This window comes from Sinohyriopsis cumingii, chromosome 14 (assembly GCF_028554795.1).
Source record: "Sinohyriopsis cumingii isolate HCF-2022 chromosome 14, ASM2855479v2, whole genome shotgun sequence".
Lineage (NCBI taxonomy): Eukaryota > Metazoa > Mollusca > Bivalvia > Unionida > Unionidae > Sinohyriopsis > Sinohyriopsis cumingii.
In genome coordinates this window covers 93,086,880-93,105,624 of record NC_142974.1, presented here as the reverse complement: position 1 = coordinate 93,105,624, position 18,745 = coordinate 93,086,880, and the positions used below count along the sequence as shown (strand labels likewise).

Genomic DNA, 18,745 nt, shown 5'->3' with positions numbered 1-18,745 from the left:
GGTCAAGCATATTGGCGCCAGACGTGCTCTTATTTCTTTTGGCTTGAGTTCTTTTGAATATTTTAGCATGACTCGATCGCACCCTTTTTATCGTCGCGAGATCTCTGTAACATATATCGTGGTGCTTCGCGACGGCATCGACGCCGTTGTAGGGTTCCTGACCTGGTTGAGGCTAATCGTCTTCATCCAGTTGTTGATCTAACGGGTTCCATGACTCTGTGTATTTATGTCCTGGCAACATCCACCCACCTCGATGTCTTGGAAGTTCTCAACGAGGGCATGGACATCTATGGCCCCCACCCCAAGAAAAGTTCGATATCCCCATTCTTTACATTATCCCAAGCACATATTTCTTTCCACTTGAAGGTCCACGCATCTCGCATTGAGCTCACAATGTCTGCAATGATGCAGATTCTATACAGATTGCTCTACATTTTAGTGTCCTGTTGTTTGATGAAGTGTGTTTGGTTGGAACCGCAGGCAGCACACCTGGATTGGAACATGAGTCTCCTATGTTTGGTGACCAACTCGAGAGGGTTCACACTCTCCTTCTTGGCTTTACACTTGAGACACCACGAGTCCATGGTACTAAAGAAGATCTAAAAGTGTTTCGAAGGGTTATTTCCCTCTGTGTCTGCCCTGGTTGTAATTCAATTCGTACCATCCACAGTTGCTATCGTTGACGTTTTGAAGCTGAAAGGGTTTATAGACTGCTCCTGTATGTAACGAGCGGAGATATCGTGCAACCTCATCGGGTGGAAGCGAACCAAATGAACCGAAATAGTCTACATCGCTAGAACGAGGATCATTCACGATAGCGACCCAGTGGGAGTCCTGTCCATTGTAATAATTTTGAAGATTGATGATACAGCTCTCATAGGAGTTTGTCAGTTCAGGAAGTTGGTTATGAAATCAGACGCATCGGAAAGAGGGAGAAGCAAAGAGATCTTTGAGATCAAAGTTGCCTAGAACTTTTTTCTGTTGTCGGAAATCCCTTTTACATGCAGATGGAGATCCTCACCGATACCGAATATAACTGGCAGTGAAGTTTTGGCAGAGGAGAGATACATCCTTCTTGCTTGGACACCTGTGCCGAGGATGGGTTCAGGATGATGACTTTCCGAGCTGTCTTGTGTTTGGCCAAGGAAGTGGTTTGAGGCTGGGTCAGCATGCGTCTATTGGGTCCGAGGAGGTAAGAAGCTTTGAGTTGGATGGAGGGAGGTATTTTATGAGTGGCAGCTACAGCGACACTTTTTTTCTGCTGTGGAGACAGCGTAACATCCGCTGAAATGTACGGCATGATGACGTAATATGTCATGCTACTATATTTTTATTTTTATGGACCAGAGGCTCGTTTTCAGCTCAGGCCGCTGCTCATGGTAGCTTTTGGAGTTGCTGCGGTGATGGGCTGCGCAGCTGCAGCCATTCATAAGGGGCTATGATGTTAGCGACTAACTTGGGAACCGAGATTTGGAGGAAAGGAACGATTGTGGTGGCAAGGGAGACTCCGTTTTGTCGTCTGCGTAGAGGAGTTTAATTTCTAAGCATGTTGTCTATACAAAGACATTCATTTTTCCATTAAGTACGTGTAACGTCATGAATAAGTATGAGGTCTCCAGCGCGTAGCAAACGCAATCAGCTCCTGGAACCACCGTCCATCGGATTTCGATATCGGCTGGGACGTCTTAGATACGTTCGGTGTGTTTGGAGACATCAAAGTGGAATATGTCACGTGTGTGCCCGTATCGACGTCTTGATACTTCTGCATGTCCTCCGTCATCATCACGTAGGACTTGTACAAATATAGACACGAACACATAAAAATACAAGTATTATAATCTGTAGAAGAATATAAACAGGGGCCTAGCCTATTGCAAAATAAAGAACACATTCATGACACATGCCATTGAGTTTTGCTTTGTTGAAGAATAAGAGTTAATCTACTATTGCGATGAGTATATGGGTTTCATGGAATAAATGTCGAGGAACACAAGCAAAGAAACTCACAAGAAATAAGGTCACACAAGGAAGATGTCTGCATGTCTGTCATTTTTATTGAAAAACATATATTATTTATTTTTAAAACTACTTACGATATTATTATTAGTACTACCAGTAGTAGTAGTAGTATTAAAGTTACCAACATCAAAATGAATACCTGAACAAAATGCAATTTAAAATTACAAGTATCCATTCCCATCAAAGTAAAGCATCCTTATCCTATCAGTCTCTGAAACGCATCATTTCTTTCTTGTTCATGAGGACGCATGAAAACTGTGAGTTATAGACACTACATTGCGTTCCCTATAATCTTTTTGTCACGAGAAAAAATATTGCTGTCTCTTTCGCCCTCGTTTTGACAATAAAGTACCTATGCTTCAGACAGAGCAAACGTAGCACCGGTCGTATACATATGTAGAGAATTTATATACGGTGATCTTTTGACTAATCCTTCTCTCTGTACCGATCAGAATAACAAACGGCAATCACTCATTGACGATCTGAAACATAATTGCAATATCTCTTGTTTGTTTCAGCGGGCTAACTGTGAAACGGAAGCCAGTCACATAGATGCCATGTTTATTATTTGATATTAATCTCTACTTACCTTTCTTCTCCCTTCTTCTTCCTGAAAGAAAAGAAAGTTTGTGTGAAGCTTTTGTCGCCAGGAATTCGAATAAATTAAAACTATAAATGCAAAACATCAAAACACATGTACCATAATATACACGAGTAAAAACATGGTCCAACACTATTGTGAAAGACTCGTTTCATGCCACATATCTTTGAGTTTTGCCTTTCTCAATGATAAGCGTTAATCTATTGTGACGAACATCTGGATTTTGTGAAATAAACGCCTAGGAAAACAAGCAAAGAAACGTACACGACATAAGGTCACTTACGAAGATGTCAGCGTGAATATAATCTTTTCCTAAAATAAATTTAATATAATTCAAATGCTGTTATTTAATTTTAAAAATACATTGTATGTTTAATTTGCATAGCTCTTAAGAGACTCAAAACAAGTACTTGAAACAAAATGTAATCTACAAACTCTCCTTGTTCTTTGTGTAAAATAAAGTTTCTTTTCTCTGCCAATAACTGAAACTTATCTAATATAATGGACAATTTGACCAATATGAGCACTGTACTTTTAAGGTATAACGAGAGTTTCATGACCTCTACGTATTTAATGAAAGGTCCTGAAAAAATTTCTTTAAGGCAACCTTGATTTGTAACGGAAAATTTAGCGTTCAATCGGTGGATCTAAGGGAATTGTCACAAATCCGAGTGAGCAGATCCTGTTTTAATGATCCCATGAATACAGCCTACATTTGTGTGTATCTGGGTGTTTGGGATGTTTAACGAAACTTTAACAATTTTAGTTATATTACTTCGATGTGTGCAGTATGAAAGTTTAAAGTGATGTCTGGCACTAGGTCACTATGATGTCGACACGTAGTACTATGCTCCCACAAGTCGCTCTATCCTGACACCATGCCGAACTGATTTAACAGGAACGTTTTAATGTTGAGTTTAGCCGGCGTTCGAACCAGAATCCGATGCATACGCTCTAACAAGACTAAATTTCCGATCGTATTTGTTTTCCTATTTAGCATTAGAACATTTCTTGACAAAACATCATATTATGTCTACTAGATCAATTTATTTTGATTTAAAATAACGATAAAGGTATAATATTAGGCGGGAAGGATTGAAAATGTGTAAGATTATTTTGTGGATTTTGTCAAGTGGTTTTTCATGACAAAGTACGCGAATAAGATGAACTTATGCTATGTCTCTTCCGTTATATTCTATAAAGTATATGTTTTTCTACTATTAGGCGGAAGATCTTTTAATTTTTGTGCATTCAGTTATAATTTCCTATTTCAGAACTCTTTCTTTTAGATTAGGCTTAAAAAGACATTTACCTAATCGACTCAGACTCTTTATGTAGCTTTCATAGAAAAACCTGTTAATATTTCAGGTTTTTTTTTGGTTGTTGTTTTGGGGCTTAACGCCATTTTTCAGCACACATTAGGCTATACATGGCGGCCAGTATTAATGGTGGAGGAAGAACCCGGGAAAACCCCGGAAAGAACCACCGACCCACGAGAAGCTACTGGCAAGCTTTCTCACATACCCACATTGACTGAATCCTAGACTCGAACCGCCGCAGACAGAGGTGAGATGGCAGTGATCCTTAACGGAGAGCGCTTTAGACCACTCGGCCACTCGGGGCCCCTATTTCAGGGGTACTTTTCTAAATGTGTTCGAAATATATATACAACTAGCTGAATTGGGATATTTCTTTCCTGGTTTATTTGACTTTTGAAATCTATTAATTACATCGCAGGTCAAGCATATTGGCGCCAGACGTGCTCTTATTTCTTTTGGCTTGAGTTCTTTTAAATATTTTAGCATGACTCGATCGCACCCTTTTTATCGTCGCGATGATCTCTGTAACATATATCGTGGTGCTTCGCGACGGCATCGACGCCGTTGTAGGGTTCCTGACCTGGTTGTGGCTAATCGTCTTCATCCAGTTGTTGATCTAACGGGTTCCATGACTCTGTGTATCTATGTCCTGGCAACATCCACCCACCTCGATGTCTTGGAAGTTCTCAACGAGGGCATGGACATCTATGGCCCCCACCCCAAGAAAAGTTCGATATCCCCATTCTTTACATTATCCCAAGCACATATTTCTTTCCACTTGAAGGTCCACGCATCTCGCATTGAGCTCACAATGTCTGCAATGATGCAGATTCTATACAGATTGCTCTACATTTTAGTGTCCTGTTGTTTGATGAAGTGTGTTTGGTTGGAACCGCAGGCAGCACACCTGGATTGGAACATGAGTCTCCTATGTTTGGTGACCAACTCGAGAGGGTTCACACTCTCCTTCTTGGCTTTACACTTGAGACACCACGAGTCCATGGTACTAAAGAAGATCTAAAAGTGTTTCGAAGGGTTATTTCCCTCTGTGTCTGCCCTGGTTGTAATTCAATTCGTACCATCCACAGTTGCTATCGTTGACGTTTTGAAGCTGAAAGGGTTTATAGACTGCTCCTGTATGTAACGAGCGGAGATATCGTGCAACCTCATCGGGTGGAAGCGAACCAAATGAACCGAAATAGTCTACATCGCTAGAACGAGGATCATTCACGATAGCGACCCAGTGGGAGTCCTGTCCATTGTAATAATTTTGAAGATTGATGATACAGCTCTCATAGGAGTTTGTCAGTTCAGGAAGTTGGTTATGAAATCAGACGCATCGGAAAGAGGGAGAAGCAAAGAGATCTTTGAGATCAAAGTTGCCTAGAACTTTTTTCTGTTGTCGGAAATCCCTTTTACATGCAGATGGAGATCCTCACCGATACCGAATATAACTGGCAGTGAAGTTTTGGCAGAGGAGAGATACATCCTTCTTGCTTGGACACCTGTGCCGAGGATGGGTTCAGGATGATGACTTTCCGAGCTGTCTTGTGTTTGGCCAAGGAAGTGGTTTGAGGCTGGGTCAGCATGCGTCTATTGGGTCCGAGGAGGTAAGAAGCTTTGAGTTGGATGGAGGGAGGTATTTTATGAGTGGCAGCTACAGCGACACTTTTTTTCTGCTGTGGAGACAGCGTAACATCCGCTGAAATGTACGGCATGATGACGTAATATGTCATGCTACTATATTTTTATTTTTATGGACCAGAGGCTCGTTTTCAGCTCAGGCCGCTGCTCATGGTAGCTTTTGGAGTTGCTGCGGTGATGGGCTGCGCAGCTGCAGCCATTCATAAGGGGCTATGATGTTAGCGACTAACTTGGGAACCGAGATTTGGAGGAAAGGAACGATTGTGGTGGCAAGGGAGACTCCGTTTTGTCGTCTGCGCTGAGGAGTTTAATTTCTAAGCATGTTGTCTATACAAAGACATTCATTTTTCCATTAAGTACGTGCAACGTCATGAATAAGTATGAGGTCTCCAGCGCGTAGCAAACACAATCAGCTCCTGGAACCACCGTCCATCGGATTTCGATATCGGCTGGGACGTCTTAGATACGTTCGGTGTGTTTGGAGACATCAAAGTGGAATATGTCACGTGTGTGCCCGTATCGACGTCTTGATACTTCTGCATGTCCTCCGTCATCATCACGTAGGACTTGTACAAATATAGACACGAACACATAAAAATACAAGTATTATAATCTGTAGAAGAATATAAACAGGGGCCTAGCCTATTGCAAAATAAAGAACACATTCATGACACATGCCATTGAGTTTTGCTTTGTTGAAGAATAAGAGTTAATCTACTATTGCGATGAGTATATGGGTTTCATGGAATAAATGTCGAGGAACACAAGCAAAGAAACGCACAAGAAATAAGGTCACACAAGGAAGATGTCTGCATGTCTGTCATTTTTATTGAAAAACATATATTATTTATTTTTAAAACTACTTACGATATTAGTATTAGTACTACCAGTAGTAGTAGTAGTATTAAAGTTACCAACATCAAAATGAATACCTGAACAAAATGCAATTTAAAATTACAAGTATCCATTCCCATCAAAGTAAAGCAACCTTATCCTATCAGTCTCTGAAACGCATCATTTCTTTCTTGTTCATGAGGACGCATGAAAACTGTGAGTTATAGACACTACATTGCGTTCCCTATAATCTTTTTGTCACGAGAAAAAATATTGCTGTCTCTTTCGCCCTCGTTTTGACAATAAAGTACCTATGCTTCAGACAGAGCAAACGTAGCACCGGTCGTATACATATGTAGAGAATTTATATACGGTGATCTTTTGACTAATCCTTCTCTCTGTACCGATCAGAATAACAAACGGCAATCACTCATTGACGATCTGAAACATAATTGCAATATCTCTTGTTTGTTTCAGCGGGCTAACTGTGAAACGGAAGCCAGTCACATAGATGCCATGTTTATTATTTGATATTAATCTCTACTTACCTTTCTTCTCCCTTCTTCTTCCTGAAAGAAAAGAAAGTTTGTGTGAAGCTTTTGTCGCCAGGAATTCGAATAAATTAAAAATATAAATGCAAAACATCAAAACACATGTACCATAATATACACGAGTAAAAACATGGTCCAACACTATTGTGAAAGACTCGTTTCATGTCACATATCTTTGAGTTTTGCCTTTCTCAATGATAAGCGTTAATCTATTGTGACGAACATCTGGATTTTGTGAAATAAACGCCTAGGAAAACAAGCAAAGAAACGTACACGACATAAGGTCACTTACGAAGATGTCAGCGTGAATATAATCTTTTCCTAAAATAAATTTAATATAATTCAAATGCTGTTATTTAATTTTAAAAATACATTGTATGTTTAATTTGCATAGCTCTTAAGAGACTCAAAACAAGTACTTGAAACAAAATGTAATCTACAAACTCTCCTTGTTCTTCGTGTAAAATAAAGTTTCTTTTCTCTGCCAATAACTGAAACTTATCTAATATAATGGACAATTTGACCAATATGAGCACTGTACTTTTAAGCAATAACGAGAGTTTCATGACCTCTACGTATTTAATGAAAGGTCCTGAAAAAATTTCTTTAAGGCAACCTTGATTTGTAACGGAAAATTTAGCGTTCAATCGGTGGATCTAAGGGAATTGTCACAAATCCGAGTGAGCAGATCCTGTTTTAATGATCCCATGAATACAGCCTACATTTGTGTGTATCTGGGTGTTTGGGATGTTTAACGAAACTTTAACAATTTTAGTTATATTACTTCGATGTGTGCAGTATGAAAGTTTAAAGTGATGTCTGGCACTAGGTCACTATGATGTCGACACGTAGTACTATGCTCCCACAAGTCGCTCTATCCTGACACCATGCCGAACTGATTTAACAGGAACGTTTTAATGTTGAGTTTAGCCGGAGTTCGAACCAGAATCCGATGCATACGCTCTAACAAGACTAAATTTCCGATCGTATTTGTTTTCCTATTTAGCATTAGAACATTTCTTGACAAAACATCATATTATGTCTACTAGATCAATTTATTTTGATTTAAAATAACGATAAAGGTATAATATTAGGCGGGAAGGATTGAAAATGTGTAAGATTATTTTGTGGATTTTGTCAAGTGGTTTTTCATGACAAAGTACGCGAATAAGATGAACTTATGCTATGTCTCTTCCGTTATATTCTATAAAGTATATGTTTTTCTACTATTAGGCGGATGATCTATTAATTTTTGTGCATTCAGTTATAATTTCCTATTTCAGAACTCTTTCTTTTAGATTAGGCTTAAAAAGACATTTACCTAATCGACTCAGACTCTTTATGTAGCTTTCATAGAAAAACCTGTTAATTTTTCAGGTTTTTTTTTGGTTGTTGTTTTGGGGCTTAACGCCATTTTTCAGCACACGATAGGCTATACATGGCGGCCAGTATTAATGGTGGAGGAAGAACCCGGGAAAACCCCGGAAAGAACCACCGACCCACGAGAAGCTACTGGCAAGCTTTCTCACATACCCACATTGACTGAATCCTAGACTCGAACCGCCGCAGACAGAGGTGAGATGGCAGTGATCCGTAACGGAGAGCGCTTTAGACCACTTGGCCACTCGGGGCCCCTATTTCAGGGGTACTTTTCTAAATGTGTTCGAAATATATATACAACTAGCTGAATTGGGATATTTCTTTCCTGGTTTATTTGATTTTTGAAATCTATTAATTACATCGCAGGTCAAGCATATTGGCGCCAGACGTGCTCTTATTTCTTTTGGCTTGAGTTCTTTTAAATATTTTAGCATGACTCGATCGCACCCTTTTTATCGTCGCGATGATCTCTGTAACATATATCGTGGTGCTTCGCGACGGCATCGACGCCGTTGTAGGGTTCCTGACCTGGTTGTGGCTAATCGTCTTCATCCAGTTGTTGATCTAACGGGTTCCATGACTCTGTATATCTGTGTCCTGGCAACATCCACCCACCTCGATGTCTTGGAAGTTCTCAACGAGGGCATGGACATCTATGGCCCCCACCCCAAGAAAAGTTCGATATCCCCATTCTTTACATTATCCCAAGCACATATTTCTTTCCACTTGAAGGTCCACGCATCTCGCATTGAGCTCACAATGTCTGCAATGATGCAGATTCTATACAGATTGCTCTACATTTTAGTGTCCTGTTGTTTGATGAAGTGTGTTTGGTTGGAACCGCAGGCAGCACACCTAGATTGGAACATGAGTCTCCTATGTTTGGTGACCAACTCGAGAGGGTTCACACTCTCCTTCTTGGCTTTACACTTGAGACACCACGAGTCCATGGTACTAAAGAAGATCTAAAAGTGTTTCGAAGGGTTATTTCCCTCTGTGTCTGCCCTGGTTGTAATTCAATTCGTACCATCCACAGTTGCTATCGTTGACGTTTTGAAGCTGAAAGGGTTTATAGACTGCTCCTGTATGTAACGAGCGGAGATATTGTGCAACCTCATCGGGTGGAAGCGAACCAAATGAACCGAAATAGTCTACATCGCTAGAACGAGGATCATTCACGATAGCGACCCAGTGGGAGTCCTGTCCATTGTAATAATTTTGAAGATTGATGATACAGCTCTCATAGGTGTTTGTCAGTTCAGGAAGTTGGTTATGAAATCAGACGCATCGGAAAGAGGGAGAAGCAAAGAGATCTTTGAGATCAAAGTTGCCTAGAACTTTTTTCTGTTGTCGGAAATCCCTTTTACATGCAGATGGAGATCTTCACCGATACCGAATATAACTGGCAGTGAAGTTTTGGCAGAGGAGAAATACATCCTTCTTGCTTGGACACCTGTGCCGAGGATGGGTTCAGGATGATGACTTTCCGAGCTGTCTTGTGTTTGGCCAAGGAAGTGGTTTGAGGCTGGGTCAGCATGCGTCTATTGGGTCCGAGGAGGTAAGAAGCTTTGAGTTGGATGGAGGGAGGTATTTTATGAGTGGCAGCTACAGCGATACTTTTTTTCTGCTGTGGAGACAGCGTAACATCCGCTGAAATGTACGGCATGATGACGTAATATGTCATGCTACTATATTTTTATTTTTATGGACCAGAGGCCCGTTTTCAGCTCAGGCCGCTGCTCATGGTAGCTTTTGGAGTTGCTGCGGTGATGGGCTGCGCAGCTGCAGCCATTCATAAGGGGCTATGACGTTAGCGACTAACTTGGGAACCGAGATTTGGAGGAAAGGAACGATTGTGGTGGCAAGGGAGACTCCGTTTTGTCGTCTGCGCTGAGGAGTTTAATTTCTAAGCATGTTGTCTATACAAAGACATTCATTTTTCCATTAAGTACGTGCAACGTCATGAATAAGTATGAGGTCTCCAGCGCGTAGCAAACGCAATCAGCTCCTGGAACCACCGTCCATCGGATTTCGATATCGGCTGGGACGTCTTAGATACGTTCGGTGTGTTTGGAGACATCAAAGTGGAATATGTCACGTGTGTGCCCGTATCGACGTCTTGATACTTCTGCATGTCCTCCGTCATCATCACGTAGGACTTGTACAAATATAGACACGAACACATAAAAATACAAGTATTATAATCTGTAGAAGAATATAAACAGGGGCCTAGCCTATTGCAAAATAAAGAACACATTCATGACACATGCCATTGAGTTTTGCTTTGTTGAAGAATAAGAGTTAATCTACTATTGCGATGAGTATATGGGTTTCATGGAATAAATGTCGAGGAACACAAGCAAAGAAACGCACAAGAAATAAGGTCACACAAGGAAGATGTCTGCATGTCTGTCATTTTTATTGAAAAACATATATTATTTATTTTTAAAACTACTTACGATATTATTATTAGTACTACCAGTAGTAGTAGTAGTATTAAAGTTACCAACATCAAAATGAATACCTGAACAAAATGCAATTTAAAATTACAAGTATCCATTCCCATCAAAGTAAAGCAACCTTATCCTATCAGTCTCTGAAACGCATCATTTCTTTCTTGTTCATGAGGACGCATGAAAACTGTGAGTTATAGACACTACATTGCGTTCCCTATAATCTTTTTGTCACGAGAAAAAATATTGCTGTCTCTTTCGCCCTCGTTTTGACAATAAAGTACCTATGCTTCAGACAGAGCAAACGTAGCACCGGTCGTATACATATGTAGAGAATTTATATACGGTGATCTTTTGACTAATCCTTCTCTCTGTACCGATCAGAATAACAAACGGCAATCACTCATTGACGATCTGAAACATAATTGCAATATCTCTTGTTTGTTTCAGCGGGCTAACTGTGAAACGGAAGCCAGTCACATAGATGCCATGTTTATTATTTGATATTAATCTCTACTTACCTTTCTTCTCCCTTCTTCTTCCTGAAAGAAAAGAAAGTTTGTGTGAAGCTTTTGTCGCCAGGAATTCGAATAAATTAAAAATATAAATGCAAAACATCAAAACACATGTACCATAATATACACGAGTAAAAACATGGTCCAACACTATTGTGAAAGACTCGTTTCATGTCACATATCTTTGAGTTTTGCCTTTCTCAATGATAAGCGTTAATCTATTGTGACGAACATCTGGATTTTGTGAAATAAACGCCTAGGAAAACAAGCAAAGAAACGTACACGACATAAGGTCACTTACGAAGATGTCAGCGTGAATATAATCTTTTCCTAAAATAAATTTAATATAATTCAAATGCTGTTATTTAATTTTAAAAATACATTGTATGTTTAATTTGCATAGCTCTTAAGAGACTCAAAACAAGTATTTGAAACAAAATGTAATCTACAGATTCTCCTTGTTCTTTGTGTAAAATAAAGTTTCTTTTCTCTGCCAATAACTGAAACTTATCTAATATAATGGACAATTTGACCAATACGAGCACTGTACTTTTAAGGAATAACGAGAGTTTCATGACCTCTACGTATTTAATGAAAGGTCCTGAAAAAATTTCTTTAAGGCAACCTTGATTTGTAACGGAAAATTTAGCGTTCAATCGGTGGATCTAAGGGAATTGTCACAAATCCGAGTGAGCAGATCCTGTTTTAATGATCCCATGAATACAGCCTACATTTGTGTGTATCTGGGTGTTTGGGATGTTTAACGAAACTTTAACAATTTTAGTTATATTACTTCGATGTGTGCAGTATGAAAGTTTAAAGTGATGTCTGGCACTAGGTCACTATGATGTCGACACGTAGTACTATGCTCCCACAAGTCGCTCTATCCTGACACCATGCCGAACTGATTTAACAGGAACGTTTTAATGTTGAGTTTAGCCGGCGTTCGAACCAGAATCCGATGCATACGCTCTAACAAGACTAAATTTCCGATCGTATTTGTTTTCCTATTTAGCATTAGAACATTTCTTGACAAAACATCATATTATGTCTACTAGATCAATTTATTTTGATTTAAAATAACGATAAAGGTATAATATTAGGCGGGAAGGATTGAAAATGTGTAAGATTATTTTGTGGATTTTGTCAAGTGGTTTTTCATGACAAAGTACGCGAATAAGATGAACTTATGCTATGTCTCTTCCGTTATATTCTATAAAGTATATGTTTTTCTACTATTAGGCGGATGATCTTTTAATTTTTGTGCATTCAGTTATAATTTCCTATTTCAGAACTCTTTCTTTTAGATTAGGCTTAAAAAGACATTTACCTAATCGACTCAGACTCTTTATGTAGCTTTCATAGAAAAACCTGTTAATTTTTCAGGTTTTTTTTGGGTTGTTGTTTTGGGGCTTAACGCCATTTTTCAGCACACGATAGGCTATACATGGCGGCCAGTATTAATGGTGGAGGAAGAACCCGGGAAAACCCCGGAAAGAACCACCGACCCACGAGAAGCTACTGGCAAGCTTTCTCACATACCCACATTGACTGAATCCTAGACTCGAACCGCCGCAGACAGAGGTGAGATGGCAGTGATCCGTAACGGAGAGCGCTTTAGACCACTCGGCCACTCGGGGCCCCTATTTCAGGGGTACTTTTCTAAATGTGTTCGAAATATATATACAACTAGCTGAATTGGGATATTTCTTTCCTGGTTTATTTGATTTTTGAAATCTATTAATTACATCGCAGGTCAAGCATATTGGCGCCAGACGTGCTCTTATTTCTTTTGGCTTGAGTTCTTTTAAATATTTTAGCATGACTCGATCGCACCCTTTTTATCGTCGCGATGATCTCTGTAACATATATCGTGGTGCTTCGCGACGGCATCGACGCCGTTGTAGGGTTCCTGACCTGGTTGTGGCTAATCGTCTTCATCCAGTTGTTGATCTAACGGGTTCCATGACTCTGTGTATCTATGTCCTGGCAACATCCACCCACCTCGATGTCTTGGAAGTTCTCAACGAGGGCATGGACATCTATGGCCCCCACCCCAAGAAAAGTTCGATATCCCCATTCTTTACATTATCCCAAGCACATATTTCTTTCCACTTGAAGGTCCACGCATCTCGCATTGAGCTCACAATGTCTGCAATGATGCAGATTCTATACAGATTGCTCTACATTTTAGTGTCCTGTTGTTTGATGAAGTGTGTTTGGTTGGAACCGCAGGCAGCACACCTGGATTGGAACATGAGTCTCCTATGTTTGGTGACCAACTCGAGAGGGTTCACACTCTCTTTCTTGGCTTTACACTTGAGACACCACGAGTCCATGGTACTAAAGAAGATCTAAAAGTGTTTCGAAGGGTTATTTCCCTCTGTGTCTGCCCTGGTTGTAATTCAATTCGTACCATCCACAGTTGCTATCGTTGACGTTTTGAAGCTGAAAGGGTTTATAGACTGCTCCTGTATGTAACGAGCGGAGATATCGTGCAACCTCATCGGGTGGAAGCGAACCAAATGAACCGAAATAGTCTACATCGCTAGAACGAGGATCATTCACGATAGCGACCCAGTGGGAGTCCTGTCCATTGTAATAATTTTGAAGATTGATGATACAGCTCTCATAGGTGTTTGTCAGTTCAGGAAGTTGGTTATGAAATCAGACGCATCGGAAAGAGGGAGAAGCAAAGTGATCTTTGAGATCAAAGTTGCCTAGAACTTTTTTCTGTTGTCGGAAATCCCTTTTACATGCAGATGGAGATCTTCACCGATACCGAATATAACTGGCAGTGAAGTTTTGGCAGAGGAGAGATACATCCTTCTTGCTTGGACACCTGTGCCGAGGATGGGTTCAGGATGATGACTTTCCGAGCTGTCTTGTGTTTGGCCAAGGAAGTGGTTTGAGGCTGGGTCAGCATGCGTCTATTGGGTCCGAGGAGGTAAGAAGCTTTGAGTTGGATGGAGGGAGGTATTTTATGAGTGGCAGCTACAGCGATACTTTTTTTCTGCTGTGGAGACAGCGTAACATCCGCTGAAATGTACGGCATGATGACGTAATATGTCATGCTACTATATTTTTATTTTTATGGACCAGAGGCTCGTTTTCAGCTCAGGCCGCTGCTCATGGTAGCTTTTGGAGTTGCTGCGGTGATGGGCTGCGCAGCTGCAGCCATTCATAAGGGGCTATGACGTTAGCGACTAACTTGGGAACCGAGATTTGGAGGAAAGGAACGATTGTGGTGGCAAGGGAGACTCCGTTTTGTCGTCTGCGCTGAGGAGTTTAATTTCTAAGCATGTTGTCTATACAAGGACATTCATTTTTCCATTAAGTACGTGCAACGTCATGAATAGGTATGAGGTCTCTAGCGCGTAGCAAACGCAATCAGCTCCTGGAACCACCGTCCATCGGATTTCGATATCGGCTGGGACGTCTTAGATACGTTCGGTGTGTTTGGAGACATCAAAGTGGAATATGTCACGTGTGTGCCCGTATCGACGTCTTGATACTTCTGCATGTCCTCCGTCATCATCACGTAGGACTTGTACAAATATAGACACGAACACATAAAAATACAAGTATTATAATCTGTAGAAGAATATAAACAGGGGCCTAGCCTATTGCAAAATAAAGAACACATTCATGACACATGCCATTGAGTTTTGCTTTGTTGAAGAATAAGAGTTAATCTACTATTGCGATGAGTATATGGGTTTCATGGAATAAATGTCGAGGAACACAAGCAAAGAAACGCACAAGAAATAAGGTCACACAAGGAAGATGTCTGCATGTCTGTCATTTTTATTGAAAAACATATATTATTTATTTTTAAAACTACTTACGATATTAGTATTAGTACTACCAGTAGTAGTAGTAGTATTAAAGTTACCAACATCAAAATGAATACCTGAACAAAATGCAATTTAAAATTACAAGTATCCATTCCCATCAAAGTAAAGCAACCTTATCCTATCAGTCTCTGAAACGCATCATTTCTTTCTTGTTCATGAGGACGCATGAAAACTGTGAGTTATAGACAACTACATTGCGTTCCCTATAATCTTTTTGTCACGAGAAAAAATATTGCTGTCTCTTTCGCCCTCGTTTTGACAATAAAGTACCTATGCTTCAGACAGAGCAAACGTAGTACCAGTCGTATACATATGTAGAGAATTTATATACGGTGATCTTTTGACTAATCCTTCTCTCTGTACCGATCAGAATAACAAACGGCAATCACTCATTGACGATCTGAAACATAATTGCAAGATCTCTTGTTTGTTTCAGCGGGCTAACTGTGAAACGGAAGCCAGTCACATAGATGCCATGTTTATTATTTGATATTAATCTCTACTTACCTTTCTTCTCCCTTCTTCTTCCTGAAAGAAAAGAAAGTTTGTGTGAAGCTTTTGTCGCCAGGAATTCGAATAAATTAAAAATATAAATGCAAAACATCAAAACACATGTACCATAATATACACGAGTAAAAACATGGTCCAACACTATTGTGAAAGACTCCTTTCATGCCACATATCTTTGAGTTTTGCCTTTCTCAATGATAAGCGTTAATCTATTGTGACGAACATCTGGATTTTGTGAAATAAACGCCTAGGAAAACAAGCAAAGAAACGTACACGACATAAGGTCACTTACGAAGATGTCAGCGTGAATATAATCTTTTCCTAAAATAAATTTAATATAATTCAAATGCTGTTATTTAATTTTAAAAATACATTGTACGTTTAATTTGCATAGCTCTTAAGAGACTCAAAACAAGTACTTGAAACAAAATGTAATCTACAAACTCTCCTTGTTCTTTGTGTAAAATAAAGTTTCTTTTCTCTGCCAATAACTGAAACTTATCTAATATAATGGACAATTTGACCAATACGAGCACTGTACTTTTAAGGAATAACGAGAGTTTCATGACCTCTACGTATTTAATGAAAGGTCCTGAAAAAATTTCTTTAAGGCAACCTTGATTTGTAACGGAAAATTTAGCGTTCAATCGGTGGATCTAAGGGAATTGTCACAAATCCGAGTGAGCAGATCCTGTTTTAATGATCCCATGAATACAGCCTACATTTGTGTGTATCTGGGTGTTTGGGATGTTTAACGAAACTTTAACAATTTTAGTTATATTACTTCGATGTGTGCAGTATGAAAGTTTAAAGTGATGTCTGGCACTAGGTCACTATGATGTCGACACGTAGTACTATGCTCCCACAAGTCGCTCTATCCTGACACCATGCCGAACTGATTTAACAGGAACGTTTTAATGTTGAGTTTAGCCGGCGTTCGAACCAGAATCCGATGCATACGCTCTAACAAGACTAAATTTCCGATCGTATTTGTTTTCCTATTTAGCATTAGAACATTTCTTGACAAAACATCATATTATGTCTACTAGATCAATTTATTTTGATTTAAAATAACGATAAAGGTATAATATTAGGCGGGAAGGATTGAAAATGTGTAAGATTATTTTGTGGATTTTGTCAAGTGGTTTTTCATGACAAAGTACGCGAATAAGATGAACTTATGCTATGTCTCTTCCGTTATATTCTATAAAGTATATGTTTTTCTACTATTAGGCGGATGATCTATTAATTTTTGTGCATTCAGTTATAATTTCCTATTTCAGAACTCTTTCTTTTAGATTAGGCTTAAAAAGACATTTACCTAATCGACTCAGACTCTTTATGTAGCTTTCATAGAAAAACCTGTTAATTTTTCAGGTTTTTTTTGGGTTGTTGTTTTGGGGCTTAACGCCATTTTTCAGCACACGATAGGCTATACATGGCGGCCAGTATTAATGGTGGAGGAAGAACCCGGGAAAACCCCGGAAAGAACCACCGACCCACGAGAAGCTACTGGCAAGCTTTCTCACATACCCACATTGACTGAATCCTAGACTCGAACCGCCGCAGACAGAGGTGAGATGGCAGTGATCCGTAACGGAGAGCGCTTTAGACCACTCGGCCACTCGGGGCCCCTATTTCAGGGGTACTTTTCTAAATGTGTTCGAAATATATATACAACTAGCTGAATTGGGATATTTCTTTCCTGGTTTATTTGATTTTTGAAATCTATTAATTACATCGCAGGTCAAGCATATTGGCGCCAGACGTGCTCTTATTTCTTTTGGCTTGAGTTCTTTTAAATATTTTAGCATGACTCGATCGCACCCTTTTTATCGTCGCGATGATCTCTGTAACATATATCGTGGTGCTTCGCGACGGCATCGACGCCGTTGTAGGGTTCCTGACCTGGTTGTGGCTAATCGTCTTCATCCAGTTGTTGATCTAACGGGTTCCATGACTCTGTGTATCTATGTCCTGGCAACATCCACCCACCTCGATGTCTTGGAAGTTCTCAACGAGGGCATGGACATCTATGGCCCCCACCCCAAGAAAAGTTCGATATCCCCATTCTTTACATTATCCCAAGCACATATTTCTTTCCACTTGAAGGTCCACGCATCTCGCATTGAGCTCACAATGTCTGCAATGATGCAGATTCTATACAGATTGCTCTACATTTTAGTGTCCTGTTGTTTGATGAAGTGTGTTTGGTTGGAACCGCAGGCAGCACACCTGGATTGGAACATGAGTCTCCTATGTTTGGTGACCAACTCGAGAGGGTTCACACTCTCTTTCTTGGCTTTACACTTGAGACACCACGAGTCCATGGTACTAAAGAAGATCTAAAAGTGTTTCGAAGGGTTATTTCCCTCTGTGTCTGCCCTGGTTGTAATTCAATTCGTACCATCCACAGTTGCTATCGTTGACGTTTTGAAGCTGAAAGGGTTTATAGACTGCTCCTGTATGTAACGAGCGGAGATATCGTGCAACCTCATCGGGTGGAAGCGAACCAAATGAACCGAAATAGTCTACATCGCTAGAACGAGGATCATTCACGATAGCGACCCAGTGGGAGTCCTGTCCATTGTAATAATTTTGAAGATTGATGATACAGCTCTCATAGGTGTTTGTCAGTTCAGGAAGTTGGTTATGAAATCAGACGCATCGGAAAGAGGGAGAAGCAAAGTGATCTTTGAGATCAAAGTTGCCTAGAACTTTTTTCTGTTGTCGGAAATCCCTTTTACATGCAGATGGAGATCTTCACCGATACCGAATATAACTGGCAGTGAAGTTTTGGCAGAGGAGAGATACATCCTTCTTGCTTGGACACCTGTGCCGAGGATGGGTTCAGGATGATGACTTTCCGAGCTGTCTTGTGTTTGGCCAAGGAAGTGGTTTGAGGCTGGGTCAGCATGCGTCTATTGGGTCCGAGGAGGTAAGAAGCTTTGAGTTGGATGGAGGGAGGTATTTTATGAGTGGCAGCTACAGCGATACTTTTTTTCTGCTGTGGAGACAGCGTAACATCCGCTGAAATGTACGGCATGATGACGTAATATGTC

General features: G+C 40.1%; 1 protein-coding gene across 6 annotated transcripts in view; it reads right to left on the bottom strand.

Annotated features, from left to right (window-relative positions):
• LOC149784409 (uncharacterized) overlaps positions 1–18,745 on the bottom strand; it is a 176,243-nt gene that overhangs the window by 81,631 nt on the left and 75,867 nt on the right. For 5 of the 6 annotated variants that reach the window (XM_089932458.1, XM_089932459.1, XM_089932460.1 and 2 more), the window contains exon 6: positions 2,609–2,629. The exons of the other annotated variant lie outside the window; for it this stretch is intronic. In XM_089932458.1, coding sequence (XP_089788584.1) covers positions 2,609–2,629 — 21 coding nt within the window. The remainder of the gene's footprint in view (positions 1–2,608; positions 2,630–18,745) is intronic. 6 annotated transcript variants of the gene reach the window in all.